The sequence below is a fragment of the Nicotiana tabacum genome, chromosome 21, assembly GCF_000715075.1.
Source record: "Nicotiana tabacum cultivar K326 chromosome 21, ASM71507v2, whole genome shotgun sequence".
Taxonomy (NCBI): Eukaryota; Viridiplantae; Streptophyta; class Magnoliopsida; order Solanales; family Solanaceae; genus Nicotiana; species Nicotiana tabacum.
This window is the reverse complement of record NC_134100.1, coordinates 66,331,903-66,353,284: the sequence shown is the minus strand read 5'-3', so window position 1 is coordinate 66,353,284 and position 21,382 is coordinate 66,331,903. Positions and strand designations below refer to the sequence as shown.

Below are 21,382 nucleotides of genomic sequence, written 5' to 3'. Positions count from 1 at the left end.
CTGGGGACAGTTGCGAGGAGTAAAGACTGTGAACAATTAGATGATATTCCGTGGACCATTCTCTTGTGCATTTTCTAAAGATAAGATGTACACAGTACCCTCCACACACATTTCATGTACTTCCAATCCCCTAATTTTAGGGTTTTAGAGTATATTCCTTTTATACTACTTACTTGTTTTCACTATCTTCAATAATATGGCAGCTCACACTTCCATTTTCCTCAAAATCAGTTTTCCCGGTACAGAACCTTCGCTATTCAATGCCCTAATTCGTAACAGAAGAAGTTTCTTCAGGTTTAGCAGAATCTTCGTTGTCTCTTCGCATACCAATCAGAAGATTCTCAAGCCCAATCGCAGGTCTAGGTTCGGCCAGCCAATTTCTCCTTATGACTCTGACTCCGATGCTGACGACGCTGACAGTTTTGAAAATGAAGAAGAGGAAAACGACGACGTTTTGACTTCTGATGTGAGCTTTTTCCTGGCAAAATCCTATCAATTTGCTGTCTTTAACTTGGTGTCTTATTATCTGTCTAACTCTTGGTAAGCCAAATAAAAGGAAGTAACAAAGAATTTTAGAGGGCTTTATTGCTGGCATACAGAACTTACAACTAATAGATGCTCATGTGTTTTATTTTACATAAACTTCTATTGGTTCTATAACTAATTAATAGTATGCTTATACATGTGTTTAATAAAATGTAGTAGAGAACTTCAATTGCAAGTTGATTATAATTTAAATTCATAGCAAGGTTTATGATAAAAATAGGAAAATAAATGTATATTAACCATAACCAATGAATATACTATGTGAGATTTTTATTGTTTATGTTAGTTTATGGTATTAAATTAATTATCCTTAAAGATAACACATTAATTGTTTAATATTGGATCCTATAGTTAAATTAACTAAACCTTGCGGGGTGAGTTCAACTTAGCACAGCAAAAGTAGTCAGGTAAATCTCTTGGGGAACTGGAATATAACTCTGCAATTTATTATGAGGTACAGCTAGCTTGTTGCTGAATGATATTTGCATAAATTTTAAATGCATAAATTTTAAATCACTTGGATTAAAAGAAATTAATTGCTGAATGAAAAAAAAAAACAAGAATTGGAACAGAGGGCAGCACATACTTTGGTTATTTAGTTGTATCTTTTTGCACAAAGATAACACTTTTATGCTATTGCAGCATAGACTTTACCTGCTTTATCTTCAATTTCACAATGATGGTTGTTTGGATTTTGTATCCTCAAATTGCTTGCTTGTTACAAACTGAGAAATTATGTCTTAATTTTATCTGTTCACATTAGAACACTGTTTAGACAACCCTGGTTGAGTTTTTTGGGGGTTTTATTCTTGGTTACTGATGCTACAGTCTCCTTCCCCTGCCCCTCCCCCTCCCCCTCCCGCTTTTCTTTCATTTGAGGAAACTTGATGCTTCTGCTTTTCCTGTTTTATTACCGTGTCTTAATCACCCAGGATGAATCTCGAGATGTTAGAGTTTCTGACCACAATAGGCAGCGCCAGAAGTTTCAGAATGCAGCACACATCAGACGAGGTATGTGTCCAGTTTTTTCATCTTAATGGTTGGGAAGGAACATAAATTACATGCTATGTGTGTGGTGCAGCCGGTCATCACCATTCAGAAAGAGGATCAGGTGCAAAGTTGGGACACCAGAGGCAAACTTCTGAGATTACCCAAGGCAAGTCGAGCAATAAAAATGATGAAAGTTCCCTAGAGTACGCTAAAATGCTTCAAGTAAACTGACTAAGCATAAATTTCTTGCATGCAGATTGCAGAGAAAAGGTATTAAATGTTAGCATGTCAAGCTCTAAATTTTGCTTCAACCATAAGCTGCGAAATCATGTCTTGTGGCATTGTAGGAGGCAAAGGGGAGCTTGGCTAAGGACAGATTTAGTCATCTAGCAGAGGAACTAGATCTGGATGAGAGATGGTTTCCACTTCTTGATTACCTAGGTACCTTTGGATTTAAGGACTCTCACTTCATCCAGATGTACGAAAGGCACATGCCTTCCCTTCAAATAAATAAAAGTTCTGCACAGGAAAGGTTGGAGTTCTTGTTGAGTGTTGGCGTCAAACATAAAGACATCAGGAAGATAATTTTGAGGCAGCCTCAGATTCTTGAGTATACTGTGGAAAACAACCTGAAATCCCATGTCACATTTTTGGCTAGTTTGGGAATCCCAGACTCAAGAATAGGGCATATAATTACTGCTACTCCATCCCTTTTTTCCTATAGTGTGGAAAATTCATTAAAACCCACAGTGACATACTTGCTTGAGGAGGTCGGTATCGAGAAGAATGACCTCGCTAAAGTTGTGCAGCTAAGCCCTCAAATTTTGGTGCAGCGGATTGAAACTTCATGGACAGCCCGCTACAATTTTCTAACTAGGGAATTGGGTGCACCCAGAGATAGTATTGTCAAAATGGTTAGGAAGCATCCTCAATTACTTCACTACAGCATTGAGGATGGATTGCTTCCCCGGATTAATTTTTTGAGGAGCATCGGAATGCGCAATTCAGAGATAGTGAAAGTACTGACTAGCATGACGCAGGTCAGATTTATTGCCTTCTGTAGTTTTTGCTTCACCTGTGAGTATGGTTGGGTTGTCTCACCAATTTAGAAAATGCTGCTCCGGCCATAATATTCTGCTTTAGAAATCACGGTTTTTACATCTATCTCCTATTTTGCATAATATTCTGCTCCTTCATAATAGATTTCCAAGTATAACAGGCTTTAGTTAAAAATAGTACTATTAGAAAAGGGGGTGACATTTCAGATGATTAGAGCTGCGCTAGCATGGAAGTCTTCAATATTCTGGAAGATTTCTCAGTCTTTTGATTTGTTAGATTATAGTGGACATATATTCACAATGACTGTACATGCAGGTATTTTCTCTATCACTTGAGGGGAATCTGAAACCTAAGTACATGTACTTGGTTAATGAACTTGGCAATGAAGTGCGATCATTGACTAAATATCCAACGTACCTAAGCTTGTCGCTGGATCAGAGAATTAGGCCACGCCATAGGTTTTTGGTTTCTCTAAAGAGGGCTCCAAAGGGACCTTTTCCATTGAGTTCACTGGTCCCAACTGATGAATGTTTTTGTCAGCAGTGGGCAGGGACTAGCTTGGACAAATATCTTGATTTTCGGCAGAGATTGCTTCTAAAAGAACTTGCCAGAAAATATGAAAGACGATAATGTGTTTGAGCTCACTGGTAGCAGAGCTTCTGTCCTGTGACTTATTATAAGGCTAATTTTGTGAAAGGATTTTGAAGCACCTAGACGAAAATTAAAGATCAATACACATACCCAGGTAAGCAAGCATCTGTATTTATGCTGTTCAAACACTTTCTTTTTTCTTAACTTGATACTGAATAATCTTCTATATCTTTTAATCCTTATAATTCATGACAGGAACCAGGTCATTTTCTTCTTTACACAGTTCAGGCATACTGTTTCAGCAGTTGAAGTGTGACTATTGCTCTACCTTGAGGTTTGAAGTCAAATTGCACGAACACAACCATATATTTTTAAGGTGAAGCGTGTGTTTTTTTATAAATTTTTTGGGAATTTAATTGTAAGTGTAATTATATATGGATACAGTGGTATATTGTGAAATACTGCACAGAATTTTGACATCATCCGCTGGCTGTGCCCTTCAGGCTTTTGTAATCTGGGGCCATTTTACTAGACTTTTATACCTTGTTGCAAATTTTCACAATGCAGTTTTGGTTATTGGGATTGATTTGTTATCTAGTTCTCTATTACATTTGAAAATAAATTTGTTTTGATGTGGTGCATAATATGAGTGCAAAAGTTGTAAAATGACATTCGGTTAGTTGGTTTGAGTTCATACTCTAAATCAAGTCATACAAAGTTGTATTTGAGTTCATACTGAAATTAGGTAATTTGACCATCGTACTCTAAATCAAGTCATACAAAGTGAAATGGAAGGAGTACTTTTAATTTCCGAGATGTATACTTTTGGATTCACATTGGACATTTTTATGGTTGCTTAAATAAATAAAGAATTTAGTTTGAAAATTCAGAAATAATACTAATGTTCATGGAATAACAATAAGAAATTACTCTGTTTCATCTATTTGCAGTCGTTGAATCAAATAAATAGTATATTAAATATATTGTAACATGTTTTCCTTTGGTTTTAGCAGTTAGGTGGCAGACCCTTATAAAAGTTAAGTGTAAATAGAAAGAATAGATTATGCAACTTCAGTTTTGTATTTAGCGCGTACCAGGAGAAATCGATTTCCACCCGCAACCGCTAGAATTTGAAAATTTTCCATTTCAACCCACCCCGCCTCGCATAAGCCTGAACCCACCCTGCACCGTATAGGCCTAAACCCGCCCCGCCCCATTGTCATCCCTACCAATATTATTTGAAGTATTTGATTGTAAAGGAAGTTGCTGCTCATCTGCTTGCAAACAACCAGTCCAAGTTAAGCAAAAAAACTGTTTTTGCTGTGCCACCACTTTTTGTAATGCAACAGCTAGCTTATGATCAGGAGCAAGACCTCTTTTTGTTAAATATCTAGAAGAAAATGTTTGTAATATACTTGCTAGTTTGGGAAATTAATGTATTCTAAGCGACACACCAATGGTTTGTAATAGTTTGGAACATCTTTAGTAATAATTTAACTATATTTAATTTTCAAAAAGAAAAAAGTTATCCTCTAAAAAATCATTGGGGGAAAAGATATTTAAGATCTATTTCTGTTAATGCGTTAGAAGATAAGTGAATGATATTTGGCTTAAAGTAAGTGTATTTATATGCATGTCGCTTCGCATTTTACTCATATTTTGTGGAAATTGTACGTGTACTGTAATGATATATGCTAATTCATGGTATTTTTATGTGTAGGAGTCACCCGGACGCAATATGGGACGAAAGTGCACGAATTGAAGCAAAAATAGAACAAACGAAGAAAACCGCCCAGGCTAGTGCCTAGGCCAGTGTGTCGCGCTGCTTGGGGTGCTACAACCAGACGCGAAATTTTTTAGTGCACAGCCCAGCACAGGGCCAGTGCATCGCGTTGCCCTGGACACTGGGTGGCAGGAACTTTTCCCACTTAGTTCGGGACAAGGTTTTTCTGCCCTACACGCCCCCAACTCGTATAAAAAGAAGTCTAAACTTTTTTTTTTTTTAAGTATTTTCAACAATTCAACACTTGTGAAATTGTTTAACATTATCATGAGTAGCTAAGACTCATTAGTTCTGGGGTTGTTATTTAGCCATAAATATTGTTGTTCGAAATTGACTTTTTCTTAATTATAATTCGCTACTACATGGTTGTTTCTTCAATTCTGTGTTTAATTTCTTGATTGTCTGGCCGGCGATCAAGCTCTATTAACTATCTGAGTTATGCTTGGGAAAGATACATTTAGGTTAGAGAAGAATCGAATAGGGCATGATCTTAACTCAAAGTTGGGGGCGGATTTGTGGCTAGGATAGGAATATACCTAATCACCATGCTTAATTTAATATCGTGATCTTAATGTGTTCTTGATAGATTGATTTCATAGGAATATAGGCGTTAATCTATTTTGAATAGGCGAGTAGTAATTCGGGAGAATACTACGAGAATACTTACTCGATTAATTAGCAACCATAAGCGAATTGTATAAAAAAGGAGAGTTAATTAGCTAGAATACAATAGGATTGGTGAATCGATCACAACCCTGAAATGTTTATCTCTACTGAATTCTCAACAACCATTTTCTGCTTGCTAAATTAATTAATTGTTACATTCACTGCTTAATTATAATCACACAATTCAACTTTGATTGACTCGATTGGATAACAATTTGAGTGAAATTAGTAGGTAGTTAATACAAGTCTATGTGGGTTCGACACTCTATTCATCATTATATTACTTGTTGACCACGTATACTTTCTTATTAGTTGCTATGCTCTCAAGAACTTTGTTTGAATGCGAAGGGTCAGCGGTCAAGATAGACTTCAAGTCTTTGACATCGAACCTGAGAGAACATTTCACAGAAGGTTGAGGGAAGCAAGGGACACATATAATTTTCAGGGATTTGTTCAATTACCTGTGGAGATGGCAGACGAGCAACATATGGGGATCTGGGAGGTGGTGATGCCTAGCATTGCTAATGTCACCTCTAGCATCGTGAAGCCCAGAATCATTGCGCACTTTGAGCTGAAATAGAGCATGATCCAGCTGCTACATGAAAATGGGCAATTCATGGGTCTACCGCACAAGGATCCACAACAACACATTCTGAACTTCTTGGAGACCAGTAATACTTATATCACTAATGGAGTCACTCCGGACTAAGTGAGGCTCACACTGTGTCCTTTCTCTTTGTTGGCTGAGGCGAAGAGATGGTTGAAGGAAGAACCTGCTAACTCAATTACATTATGGAATGATCTGGCTCAAAAATATTTCGCACGGTTCTTCCCTTCAGAAAAAAATGCAAAGATCAGAAGTGAGATAGTCACCTTCAAAAAGGAGGGCGAGTCCATATACTTAGCTTGGGAGAAGTTCAAGGGGCTGCTTCGGGATTGTCCTCATCATAACCAAATTAATGAAGGGTTGGCTCATACCTTCATAGAGGGCTTACACCCAGAGACTAAGATCATGGTAGATGTTGCAGCAGGTGGTCAAGTGTTGGAGAAAAGCTTTGATGAGATTTATGCACTGTTGAACATATTCTCCAAAAGTAATCCTGACTAGCAAGGAGAAACGGGCAGACACACATTCCATAAAACTGTAGGGGTCCTTGAATTAGATGTTATTTCTGCACTATCAGCGCAGGTTTCCATATTAGCCAATTAGTTCAACAAGATGGCCATGGTTCTCAATAAGCAACAAGTTCAGCCAGTGCAATAGGTTCAGGCATTTTGTGAAGTTTGGGAGAGGGTCACACGAGTGATCTATGCCCCGCAATATGTATGTTTTGTGGGTAATGAAAATTGGAGCCAGGAAAATCAATATGGGAACACCTACAATCCAAACTGGAGGAACCACCCTAACCTTTCTTGGGGTGGGAATCAAGGTACTCAGAATCAGTACAGGCCACAAGCTCCCCAACAACAATTTTACCCACCACAAGCAGATCTACCTGCAAATCTGATGGGTAACATTGAGGAGATGCTCAAGAAGATTATGGCTGATAATCAGAATCAAGCTACTGCTATTCGGAAATTTAGAGTGACAGATAGGGCAACTTGCCAGTGCCCAGAACACCAGACCCGCGGGAGCACTGCCTAGCGGCACTGAGACTAATCCTAAGGCTCCTATTAATATTGTGTCTCTGAGGAATGGGAGAGAACTAGTAGAAGTCCCATCGAAGAAGAGAAAACAAGTAACCTTTAATGAAAAACATGCTACTGTAGAAGTTGAATAAGGAATTGAAGAAGAGTCAGAGAAGCCAGTTGAGGAAGTTATGGCAAAGCAACCACAATCCATAGTTGCCAAGCCACCACCTCCGTTCCTGCAAAGATTGTAGAATTGAAGGATAATGCATCATACAAGAAGTTCCTTGATATTTTGAAGCAGGGGCAAATTAAAATTCCGTTGGTAGGCATCTTTCAGGAAGTGCTCAAATATACAAAATATATTAAGGACATAGTGGCAAATAAGAGAAGGTTAGCCGAGTTCAAGACTGTGGCACTCACAAAAGAATGTAGTTCAAGAATTCAAAGCAAGCTACCTTAGAATTTGAAGGATCCAGGTAGTTTTACTATCCGAATTTTGATTGGTAAGTACACAGTCGGACGAGCCTAGTGTAATCTTGGAGCAAGCATCAATTTAATGCCACTATCTATGTTTAAGAAATTGGGGCCAGGTGAGAAGCGACCGACTGCTATTATCTTTCAATTGGTGGATCACTCCCTTGCTAGTCCAGAAGGGGTGATTGATGATGTATTAGTCCAAGTGTGTTCTTTTATATTCCCTACTGATTTCATTATCTAGGACTACAAGCCTGATTAGGAAGTCTCATTTATTTTGGGGCGTCCATTCCTAGTTATAGGCTGAGCTATCATTGATGTGTGTAAAGGAAAAATTACAATGAGAGTGGGGGATCGAGTGGATGTATTCAATATTTACAAGTCCACTATGAAGAGTTATCCATGATTTATGTGGTGAAAAATGATGTGACCTTAGTGATGCCTTATATAAGCCCTACAGACCCCCTTGAATAAGCTTTATTGGGGAATGAAAAAGAAAGTGAAGATGAGTTGGTGGAAGAAATTGAGAAAGTACTTAACATGTCTTACAAGTATGTTCTTGGGCTTGGAAGATTTGAAAAGTTAGATCGACCAGTGACATTAGCTCCTCCCAAACTGTCTGTTGAATAAGCTCCAAAACTGGAGCTCAAGCCTCTACCAATGCACCTCTATGCCTACTTGGGGAGTGTTGAAAGGTTGCCAGTGATTATTTCATCCAGCTTGACCAATTTACAAGAATAAATGTTTCTAAGAGTGCTTCTTGAGCACAAAAAAGCCATTGGGTGGACAATTGCTGATATTAAGGGAAGCAATCCATTATTCTGCATGCATAACTTTTTATGAAAGATGGACACCGCCCAAGTGTTGAGCAATAAAGGAGGTTGAATCCTATTATGAAGAAGATCGTGAAGAAAAAAAAGTAATTTATTGGTTTGATACATGTATCATCTTCCCTATTTCTGACAGTAATTGGGTAAGCCGAGTACAATGTGTGCCTAAAAAGGGAAGGATAGCTATTGAAGAAAATAAGAAAAATGAGCTAATTCCTACTCACATCGTAATGGGGTGGAGAGTATGCATTGATTATATAAGGCTCAACAAAGCAACCCGTAAGGATCACTTCCCACTTCTATTCATTGACCAAATGTTGGACAGGTTGGCTGGACATGAGTATTACTACTTCCTTGATGGTTATTCGGGGTACAACCAGATTATCATAGCCCCGGAGGATAGAGAGAAAATGACCTTTACATGCCCTTATGGTACTTTTGCTTTTAAGTGAATGATGTTCGGTCTTTGTAATGCACCAACCACTTTCTAAAGGTGTATGATGGCTATTTTCACCGATATGCTGGAAAACTTTGTAGAAGTCTTCATGGATGTCTTTTCAGTCTTTGGGTAATCTTATGATGATTGTTTGAAGAATTTGGAAAAGGTATTGGCACGATGTGAAGAAATGAATTTGGTGCTGAATTGGGAAAAGTGTCACTTCATGGTGCAAGAGGGCATCGTTCTGGGTCATAGAGTCCTAAGGAGCGGCATTGAAGTTGATAAGGCGAAGGTGGAGGCAGTTGCAAAATTACCTCCACCCCTTTCTGTGAAGGATGTCCGGAGTTTCTTGGGACACGCATGTTTTTATAGACGCGTCATTAATGATTTTTCTAAAATTGCTACTCTTTTGTACAGGTTGCTTGAAAAGGATGTGAAATTCAAGTTTGATGAGGCTTGTCTGAGGGTGTTTGATGAACTTAAGAAGAATTTGGTGGCTGCACCAATTATTGTGGCATCGGATTGGTCCTTGCCATTTGAGCTTATGTGTGATGCAAGTGACCATACTATTGGGGCAGTGCTAGGCCAGAGAAAGGACAAGATGTTTTACTCCATATATGTCATGACCCAAAATTGGGGGGATGCGACAGGCACCTGGTGCCTTACTCAACCGAGTGCCCATGCAACGTATCTTTCTTATCATACCATCATGTGTAAATAGGACGGAAAGGCGGTCATGAAATAACCAGAATAAAACATAAGGAAATAATTGACATAGGACGACCCAACATGATATACAAACTTATATGTGACATACGGGCCTATAAGGCCGACATGACCATTTGTAAACTCAAAACATATGCCGACAAGGCCATACAAGTGTCCTTACACCTGACATCTGTCTACTAGCCTATAAGAGTACACAAACATCATAAGGGTTGGGACAGGGGCCCGCCATACCAATCAATACATGTCCAAGGCATACTGACCAAATAGGCAACTCCGGAGCAAGTTGAGTGCACCAACACCTTCCGCTGAGCTGCAACCTGTCTATCGGGACATGCGGAGATGAAACACAACATCCCCAGGCAAAAGGGATGTCAATATGAATAAAGTGTTGAGTATGTAAGGTTAGAAAGCATAAATAAGAACAATAATGTTAAGAGAGATAGAGAAGATACAACCTATATCATCTGCGTACCTCTGAGGGTTACTGACATGATATGCATGATACATATATATACACAAGCTTTTAAATACATTCTCCTATGTGGGCATCATCATCATCATATCGTACTCGGCCATAATAGGCTCGTTAAAAACATATCCGGCCATCATCAGGCTCGGTAGAATCGTACCCGACCACGTGGAGCTCGGTAAAACCCAACTGATCAGTGGTTGCACAGTAGGTTCCGTACCCGGTCGACTATAGTGTGGCTTAGTAGAGTAAAATAGATACATATATATAATGCATGCTGGACTCATGGAACCACGTTCTAAACCTTTTGGAGTGATATAGGGTCGTTGCGCCTTTGATTAATGTTATGGACATCCATACCATCAATTTGGACCTCAATAGGATTCAAGGATCATACATACTTTCTTAGAATAACTTTATAAGGAAAAAACAACATGGACAACCTTGCTAGTAATAGATTCTTTATGAAATAGCGTATCGTTTACGTTCATTTTACTTTAGATCATGCCAAAAGAAAGAAGGAAGTGTCTTAACATACCTGTATGATCTTTTCCTTATTCCTCAACCAAGCTCAACACTTCTTCTTACGTCTATAACAAGTGAAATGATATTGTCATCAACATATAATGTCGTACCATCGTATTTGGCTAGTCGTATAGCTTACGGAAAATTGGGCAGAAACTTCCCTGTTTTTACTACATCCCAAAGACCACTAAGGGTCATCAATAGCCCAACAACAACAACAATAACCAACAATAGCAACAACGACAATATAATCCAATATGAGTTTCTCTGATTATCTTAACAATGATATTGAGCGGCAAGCTCATTTTTACTAATAATAAAACATAAATTGAATCCAAATCTTATTCTTTAAATTGGTTCACAACCTTCATAACATCATACTTATATGTACTATATGATTCCTAGTTTAAAACATCCACAAAAGACTTCCAAAATAGCCCCAAACGCCTAGCACCCTAACTTTTATCCTCAATCACTTGTGTTTTGTATTTTCTTCTTTAATAAACATAGTTAACACCTAAAAAATCTTAAAAATAGTTGCCACAATATTATCAAATTATTTCTCATAATTTCCAGCCACTACAAACCATATATGTAGCCAAAAAATAGTTCCATATTCTTTCAAGTGCTATCTTATGTTTTTCACTCAAACAACACAACCAACATAAGATTAACCTTAGGAACAATCAAGAAGATATTATACATACCTTGGAAAGCAGCTACAACTCGAAACCCCATCTCAACTTAGCTCACAATAGCCCTTAATCACACCACAACATCATAGAAGCATTCTCTTATAGTCTTTAATACTTTTGATGATGATTTGAGTTAATTTACCTGGAGTGTGGTTCTTGGTATCTTGGGATATGTTAGAGAGGGTTTTGGAGAGCTTTTGGAAGAATTTTGGGTGAGAAATAACCCGAAATGAGGGTGAAGCATCCTTTAAAAGAAGTAAGGTCGGTGGCCGTCTCAAGTGGGTCCCAACAGAAGTTGCTTGCATAGTCTTGCAAAAACGCGAATATATCTCTACTCCAATATCGTATCGACGTATAGTTTAATGCATTGGAAACTAGACATTGAGAGAAAAATGTCAATAACATTAGACCTAAACTTTCAGTAAAATAATGAACGTAACTTGCGACAACTTTTATCGACTTTTGTTTCATAACTTGCTTGGCTTCAAAACTTAACACACAAATATCACACTACTAAAATACCTCATAACATTACCTTCTTATCATCTTAAGCACCCTAGTCTCACCCCACAATTACGGGTTATAACATTCCCAACTTGCCAACTTTCAACGAAACTTATTTTCTTCGATTCGATTAGCTTCTTAACCTTCCAACCCTCGCGATACTCCTTAAAATTTGTTTTAACCTATCATTATATTTTTACAGGTCCTTCAACTCTCCGGCTCATATCGATTCACTTAAGACAAATTCTAACATGAAAGTACATGGTGTAATAATATACTATGCGAGTAAGACTCTTGATGATGCACATATGAATTACACCACCACTAAGAAGGAGTTGTTGGCAGCTGTGTGGGCGTTTGAGAAATTTTGGGCCTACTTAGTGGGAACAAAAGTCATAGTCCACATTGATCATCCGGCAATTGGGTATCTATTTTTGAAAAAAGAATCCAAAGCTAGATTGATGCACTGAGTTTTATTATTGCATGAATTTGACGTAGAAATACGAGATTAGAAGGGCAGAGAAAACCAAGTGGCTGACTACTTGTCGCAGCTAGAAAATCATGAGCATGTGAAGGAAGGTGGACAAATTAAGGTGACATTCCCTAATGAGCAACTTTTTTCCATAACATATGACCCTGCCCCGTGGTACCCGGGTTATGTGAACTATCTTGTAAGTGGATTTCTCCCTCCTGGAATTCAATTTGAGGCCAGAAAGAGGTTCTTGTATGATGTGAACTTTTAATACTGGGATGAACCATTCTTGTACAGACAGTGCGCTGACCAATTGATGAGGAGATACATTCCTGAAAAAGAGGTGGAACGAGTGTTGTATGACTGCCATTCCTCTCTATGTGGGGGACATAATGGAGGCGACAGGACAACTGCAAAGGTGTTGCAGTTAGGGTTCTATTGGCCAACATAATTTAAGGATGCTCATGCATTTGTTAAGAAGTATGACTAGTGCCAGAGAACAGGGACAATCACAAGAAAACATGAGATACCTTTGAATAATATTCTAGAAGTGGAGATTTTTGACGTGTGGGGTATAGACTTCATGGGACCATTCCCATTGTCAAGAGGAAATAAGTACATCTTGCTAGCTGTGGACTACGTGTCCAAATGGGTGGTGGTTGTTGCATTGTCGAGCAATGATACCTAGGTGGTGGCAACTTTTGTGAAGAAGAACATATTCTCGAGGTTTGGGACTCCACGTGTGTTGATTAGTGATGAAGGAACACATTTCTACAATCAGTTGTTGAATAACCTTCTAGCCAAATATGGGGTCCACCATAGAGTTACCACTGCGTATCATCCGCAAACAAATGGACAAGCTGAAGTGTCAAACAAGGAATAAAGCACATACTAGAGAAAACAGTGAGTGTGAACAGGAAGGATTGGGCATCAAAGTTAGATGATACCTTATGGTCATATAGAACTGCATACAAAATGCTAATTGGAGCATCTCCGTACAAGCTTGTAGATGGGAAGTCATGTCACTTACTGGCTGGACCTAAACATAAGACGTATTAGGCGGTCAAGAAGTTGAATATGGACTTGGAAGCTGCGGGCAAGAAAAGACTCTTACAGTTAAATGAGTTAGATGAGGTTCAGGTTGCACGCCTATGAAAATTCTAAGCTTTATAAGGAGAAACCAAAATATGGCATGACAGGCGTATCAAACCCTGTCTCTTCGAACAAGGCCAAAAGGTACTATTGTTCAATTTCAGGCTCAAGTTGTTTCTTGGGAATTTAAAATCGTGGTGGTCAGGTCCATTTGAGGTGGTGAAAGTTACTCCATATGGTGCAATCGAGTTGCGTGCTTTAAATGGAGAAAGGTAATTTTTGGTGAATGGGAAATGGGTCAAACACTATTGGGGAGGTGTCATTGATCTCTAGAAGTCCAAAATGATACTCGCTGATGAGTAAGTGAGTCCCTACATCGTTCTGCGATGTTAAATCAGGCGCTCGTTGGGAGGCAACTAGAATTTTACTACTTTCATAGATTAGTTTTTCTCTTTTTAGTTAGAGTAGAGTAGTGTTTTTGTTTTCTTTGTAGTCATAGACATCGTAGTTCATTTTGGTGTGGAATGTGTAAGTGATGTATAAAATGTTCGGGCTAAATGGGGGATTATTATTAAAAAAAAGCACATGAGCCAACGTCCAAGCCAGCGCGTTGTGCTGCCTGGCGCACTGGAACCAGATCCAAGTTGTCACCCCAGCACACAGGTAGGGCGTCGCGCTAGCCTGAGCCCAAGTAAGTTTTTTTCGTTTAATTATTAAAATAACTCGTTGACCCGACCCAGAAACCTGATTTTACTCTCCTAATAACTCATACCCATTACCCAGCACTTTTTCCCAACCAAATAAAAATAACCCTAACCTTTCTTTTCCTTTTCTTTTCCCTCTCTCACCCGACCTCTCTCTTCCTCTCTCTCTCCCCCCGCTTTCTTCTTCCCTCTCTCTCTCTCTCAAATTTCATTTGTTCTCCACTTGCTCTCTCCTCTTCAAAATTCCAGGTATGTTCCCTTTTTCCCTTTTCTTTTATTTTTATTAGATTGCAACCCCCCCCCCCAAAATCCCATCCCCAAAATCCCCTTAGTTCTTTTGGCTTTTAGTTATATGGTGGATGGTGGGACGTGTAAACAAACAAAATTGGGTTGTGAAATTGGTTGTGCATATGATACCCAAAGTAGTAAACTAAAATTATTGAGATGAACAAAATTGATGTCTGAGTAGACGAGTGTTCTTTTATGATATTTCGAACTAAGCATGGGGTGTTTGGGGTGGGTTTACATCACTTGAAGCTTGTTCCCTATGAATTACATACCATAACCATCCTACCCACGACCTTTTGTATGTATCATATATGTTTTATCGTATTGTTAGGATAGGTTAGTCTTAGTTTGTATTCCTTTATAGTAATTTGGGGTCGTGCTTTTCTTGGCTAAAATACTACTAAGTCACATTGTTATAGTCGACTACTTGCTTTGTTAGGGTGTGACACATGGAATTTGTTTGTGTGGTATGGAGAAGTCTTCAGTACCCATTGCCTTTGTTGTGGAACTCTTGTGCACTTGTCAGACACCTATTGTGACTATATTGCATAGAACCTTAGGTTCTAAGTGTGGAGTCATCTTAGACTTTCACTTTAACCTTAGGCGAAGATCCTGATTAATTATCACATTCAAGTTGATGTTTTTGTAGGTTGCAATGGCTCGTGATGGTGCAAGCAAAAGAAAGGGTGCGGGAAAGTCCTCTACCACTGCTCCCCCTCCCAAAATGTGCAAGCAAGGCGATGGGTCATCTAGGTAAGCAAAAGGGAAGCAAGTTGCGGAGGGGTCCGGAAATGCATCCTCGGGACCATGGCCCAAGTTGAAATTAGTTCGTGAGTTTGTTATCCAATGGTATCACAACTTCGAGCCATATGGGAGATATGTCTCGGAGATAGGGATCAATGTGACCGCTTTGGACAGAAACTTCCCTCAGGTGCTAGAAAGGTTGAAGAGCTTGAAGATGCATAAATTGCTTGAGTATCCTGGACATGCAAACTTGAGCATGGTGAAGGAGTTGTATGCAAACTAGAACGAGCACAGGTGCAAGTCATGGGTCAAAGGAAAGGAGGTGCCAATGGACAGGGAGTCATTGTGCAAGTTCTTAGGGGTTGACTGTCCAAACCCAAAGATCTTGCCAAGGTTATGAGGAGCCCGGAATACACTGCTATTCGCCACGCTCTTTGTGGAGTGGATTCAAATTCTAAGTGGAAAAGGACCAAGGTTCATGCCCACGATGAGATCCTCCGGGTGGGTTTCAACAAGACTGCCAAGGTGTGGCAGAATTTTGTGCAAGCTAGGTTGATGCCAGTAGAACAAAACACGGGATGCACTTGTGCTAGGGTGTGTCTGATTTATTTTTTGATGACTGGGAGGCCGACCAATGTTGGTGAGATCATGCTGGGAGAGATGGCCTGCACACGGTTTGGGCGGAAGGTAAAAATGTTTTTTTATGGTAACCTTCTGACATAGTATATGTTATCTCGTGAGGTGCCTGAGTATCCTGGGTACGATGAGGTGGTGGAATCTCCAAAGGGATTGATGGATATCACGACATTGATGGACACCGCTTCCGAGCTGAGCGCGACATCTTGGAATGAGCGTGAGGAGAACTTTAATAGGTGTATTTATGGTTCGCTAAATTTGATGATGCACCGGTTTGGAGTGACTGATGAAGAGCGGACACAACTGAATTTTGAGTACCCGTTTTCTATTGCTATGAAGGAGATGCTAGGGATTGCGTTTGGCAGTCCCATTCACCCATCTCAAGATGAGAACACAAATGTTGGATCAGATGATGAGGGTGATGCTGATGCTGAGGTCACTGGACCGATGGCTTTGATACCGCTTGTTGTGGATGATGATGAGCCCGGAGCTTTGAACGGTGATGGTAGTCTTGAAATATGAATGTTTTGCTACTTTACACTCATTATTTGCTATACTTTAGTTGTATTTGAGCTAAAAGATGGACAATATATACTCATTACGTGTTTTCTGTTGTGTAGGTTGTGATTCTGAGCTAAGAGACGTTTTGGAGCTAAAATAAATAAAAAAGAACTTTGAAGTCTGAGTAAAGGTTCAAAAATTAGTCGGTATCAAGTACAGGGTCGAGAACCGAGCAAGTATGTGAAAAACCAAAGAAAACGCTCAAGGCCAGGCCTATCACGGCGTGAAAAATGACACTATGTAGGTTATCAAACTTTCATAAATTGATGTGTCTGAATTTGGCATTTATTACCACGTGAGTGATAGGATTAGGCTGAAAATTCCATCAGGCGACTTTCTGAAGAATCCCACGTACGCGTCGCATGGGGCGACGAGGGGCGCGAGGCGTCAGTGGCTTTTTCGCTCAGTTATCCCAGTTCGGCTCAGAGAGGGTAAGTCATCCCTATATGGTATAAATACACTTTAAACATATTTTTGAAGGGGGTTCGACCCAGGAGATTTTTAGAGAGCTGCCACGGCTTAAAGACATAAGATTTTATCAATTCTCATGCCAACAATCAGTGCAAAACGAGAGTTTGTATTGTAAAGTTGTCTTTGGTGTTTTTTATATTCTTAAACTTATTTGTGATGACTTTATCCATATCTATGGAGTAGTTATTTCCTAGGGTTTTGAAGGATATGTTGTATTGAGTGTTGTTTGTGGATTTAACTTTAGTTTAATTGCATGAATTCGTTTATAGAGGTTTGAATTGGTTGTAAATTTATTCACCGGTTTATTTAATCGAAAGAGAAATATTTTGGTGATTAATTCTGCATTATTTTATTTGGTTTAATTTAGTAATTATTCTAAGTAATCGAGAGAGATTTTTGAATTATTAATTAAACCAAGTTAGGAGAATATGCGATAGACATTTTCCTAAAGACTAGTCCATATACGTGTTCTTGCATATCTTCACAGTGCTTCATTTTAATTTATTTTGTAGAGTTCATATTTAATCGAGAGAGGAATCTTGACCTTACGTTTAAACTAATCATCGAGTGAATTCATAAGAATCATTAGAACATTAGAAGTAAATTTAAACAGCATTAAATCCTAAACAATTATCTTACATCTATCATGTAATAACCCTTATTTCTCATATTGTTTATAAATCATTTTAGTTTAACTCTCATTCTCTGTGATTAGGTATAATTATTAGTAGTCTTAATTTAGTAGTAATCACTCCAACTCAAGTGTTGATCGTCCTGAATAGCAAATAACCCCGAAATTACTTGAACATTGTTTAAATCCAATCCTCGTGGAGATGATATTTTACTATACTATCTTTGACTAGCGAGCATAAATTTTGTGTTGTATACACCCCACACTTAGACCATTGCTCGTCCTCGAGCAGCACAAACTACACTTCAAATATGAATGACATTTTTAACTCCACTAACTTGTTATGCCAAGAATATTTAAAACTGACTAAGTACCACACCATAACCTCCTAGCCTCAAGATTCGACTCACAAACACCACGTATTTTTCAAAACTTGCTCACTTACTCTAACACAGAGGCTAAAGACATTACCTTTCCGTCACAAATCATGTGCCCTCACATAAAAAATAGAGAGTAGTTCTACACACAAAAAATTTCAAGAATAATTAGGAACTCAAGATTGAAGGAATTCATTCACTCTCAGAAATAAAATTCATATGCCACAGAAGATGTACCATAGGCTTGCCTGTAGTGTAGTACTTTACTAATTGAGCTCATTCAGTCAAAGATCAAGTAGGACTTTAATTTGGTTGTAATGTAGGTTGCGGGACGGGTAGGATACAATTTGGACAAAGTGACTACACCTCCCTACGCACTTTAATACATATACATTAACAATTTAAACCCCACACTTGTGTTGAACCAAACCCCAACCTTCACATCATATAAGCACCAAGCTCCCAATTTCATTAAGCACAACAAGCAAGATTTACCACTAGCAAGGAATAATTTTCTTTATAATATATACAAACACCAAAAAAAAAAAATTCTTTCTAAATTGTGATTTTCTTCTTCTTCTTTTTCTAATTCCCTACAAGTGTCTCTCACAATAGTTTTTAGGCATAATACATCGACAGCCCCTTAAAGTTGTCCACACTTTTTACTTAAACACTCCATCTTAAATATGTTCCATTTGGGCACTTTAACCAAGCATTTACTGTGTCATTTAGACACAAAACATTGACATAGCAAGGCAAGTGTTTCTCACATTTATCAAGCGCGTGAAATAGTCCGAAAAATAAAATACTCACCCTTTTTCTCTATTTTTCTTTTTTCTTTCTTGTTCTTTTCTTTTCTTATCTTCCTCTCTTACCTCACCCTTCTTCGTTGGAAAATATGGAATAACCAGCAAATTTTTCCGGCAATTGGCTTCTTCAAAAATTTTAATCACAGAGAGAGAGAGAGAGAGAGAGAGAGAGAGAGAGAGAGAGAGAGAGAGAGAGAGAGAGAGAGCTCAAATCTGTAAAGGAAAGGATTGGAAAAATGTCAAACCCAGGTGTTCCACCATCACCACCAATAGCCCGCCTTTCAACGCTCTTTTCAGGAATGAAGATACTCAAACCTAATATGTTTTCTTCTTCCAAGTTGGCTGAATCCATCACTGAAAAATAGCACAAAAGTGGCTCAAAAGATGATAGAAAATGGCTAGAAATGGCAGAAGTATTTTTTTGGGGATTGACTCGAAAATGTTTGAAGAAAATGATATCAGATCTAAAAGAAGAAAGAGTGGGATGGTGTGAGAAAGAGGAAGAATGGTACTGCATCTATGACTTAAAAATGGCAGAAGAAATGAGTGTGGAAGATAATGATGTGAAGCAGAACAAACATGGCCGGGAAATTGATTTTGCCGGTGAGGAGAGGCCGTTGGGGATTATGACGATGGGTGGGGTAATTTTTCTCATTTTTATATTTATTTTTTAAAATTTTTTTTAACTTTGTTTAAGTTAAATCCACGTGTCCTCATCTTACTCGTCTCTCTACATGTACGGTACACGCATCTTTTGTATTTGGTTGCCTATCAGCTTTTTGTGTCTAAATGACACAGTAAATGCTTGGTTAAAGTGCTCAAATGAAACATACTTAAGATGAAGTATTTAAGTAAAAAGTGTGAATAACTTTAAGGGGTTGTCGATGTATTCTGCCTTTTTGTTTAACAGTGCACCTTTCTCCTTTTCTATAGTTCCACTCAAAAACCCAACCATACCTCCACTTAGTTTTTAACAAGCTCATAAATATAAGTGCTTATGAGAGGTAAAAAGGTTCAAATAAATGGTTAATTCAACGAAACGGGTCAGGCTTGTAGTGTGGTTGCCAAAGAAAATAGAATTATAGGCTCAAATGGGCTAACTACGATACACAATAATTAGGTAGGTAAAAGGCATATATCTGGCTCAACAAAGAAATATCTATATCACTTCCTAGACTGAACAAGACTTCGCTTTGCAAATACACAGGTGAAGTTATAGACATCAACCGACATACATAGAATATCAACAATAACCTCACACACACATTGGTACATAACTCACTTAGGATCGGATCTATTCCGACTCTTTAGGCAAAGCAGTTAAGCAGAGTCAAAATCAAACAATTTAAGGCACTATAATACATGAGTCAAGAACTGAGCCTATGCGTCACAACTAAGACACTCACCGCTCTTAAGGAACAATAAAGTTAAGAACAATTGTCTCGAATTAACACTAGGACACAAGATGTAACGACTTGCCCGGTCGTTTTGAGCTCTAGCGTGTTGTTCGGCAGTTTGAGACCTTTAGTAGCTTCACCTCAGGTATTATTACTTATACGTGTGGTCGGAATCGAATCTCGGGAAGTTCGAAGTTGATTTGGAAAGAAATATCTAATTTCGGAAGATTTAAAATGGAAGAATTAGCTAAGATTTGACTTTTGAGTGAACGACCTCGAAATAGGGATTCAAAGGTTCCAATAGGTTCGTATGATGATTTCGGACTTGGGCTTATGTCAGGTTGAGTATCGTATCACCCTAGTGCAGTTCAGCGCTTATTATGGGAGGTTGGTATTTTAAAAGTTTAAGAAATTCTTTAGTTTGACTTGAAGTGGATTTTAATGTTATCGATGACTGTTTGGGATTTCGAGCCTTGAAATAGCTTCGTTATGTCATTTATGACTTGTATGCAAAATTTGAGGTCAATCGAACTTGATTTGATAGGTTTCGGCATCGAATGTAGAAGTTTGAAGTTCTAAAGTTCATTAATCTTGAATTGTGGTTTGATTCGTAGTTTTAGCATTGTTTGATATGATTTGAAGGCTCGCTAAGTTCGTATTATATTTTGGTACGTGTTGGTATATTTGGTTAAGGTCCCGAGTGCCTCGGGTGAATTCCAGATGGTTAACGGATTGATTTTTCGACTTAAGAAATGCTGAAGCTGGGCAGCAGCTGGTGTGATTGCTTCTGCAATGTGTTGGTCACAGAAGGGATGTCAAGCTCGAAGAAGCAGAATGGTTTGGGCAAGGCAGTGGTCGCAGGTGCGAAGAAATTCCCGCACCTGCGGAATCGCAGAAGAGATAATGAATATGCAGAAGCTGCTGGTCCGCATATGCGCGTTGGCCATCGCAGAAGTGCCTGCGCAGAAGCGACAATGCTTCCGTAGATGCGAGGTCTCATCTGGGTAGTGTACTCCACAGATGCACATTTTGGCTCGCAAAAGAGAGGCCGCATATGCACAAATATGTCCGTAGAAACGGAAACTGGGCAGAACATAAGGGGATCGAACTTGGTCATTTCGTCATTTTCATTGGGAATTTTTGGAGCTTGGTTCTTGGGCGATTTTGAGGAGTTTTCATCATGTAACACAAGGTAAGTAATTTTTCACTTGTTATGAGCTTAATGTAAGGTTTATATGTGGATTTAAGTAGGAAAATTTAGGAAAATT

At 38.7% G+C, this 21,382-nt stretch overlaps 1 protein-coding gene across 1 annotated transcript; it reads left to right on the top strand.

Annotated features, from left to right (window-relative positions):
* Positions 1 to 3,808, top strand: LOC107784380 (transcription termination factor MTERF9, chloroplastic). Its single transcript, XM_016605508.2, has 7 exons — positions 1 to 466; positions 1,479 to 1,557; positions 1,628 to 1,702; positions 1,793 to 1,806; positions 1,884 to 2,576; positions 2,911 to 3,340; positions 3,442 to 3,808. The coding sequence occupies exons 1-6, from the start codon at positions 197 to 199 to the stop codon at positions 3,223 to 3,225; spliced, it is 1,446 nt and encodes a 481-aa protein (XP_016460994.1). The 5' UTR covers positions 1 to 196; the 3' UTR covers positions 3,226 to 3,340; positions 3,442 to 3,808.
* Positions 3,809 to 21,382: the final 17,574 nt, after the last annotated feature.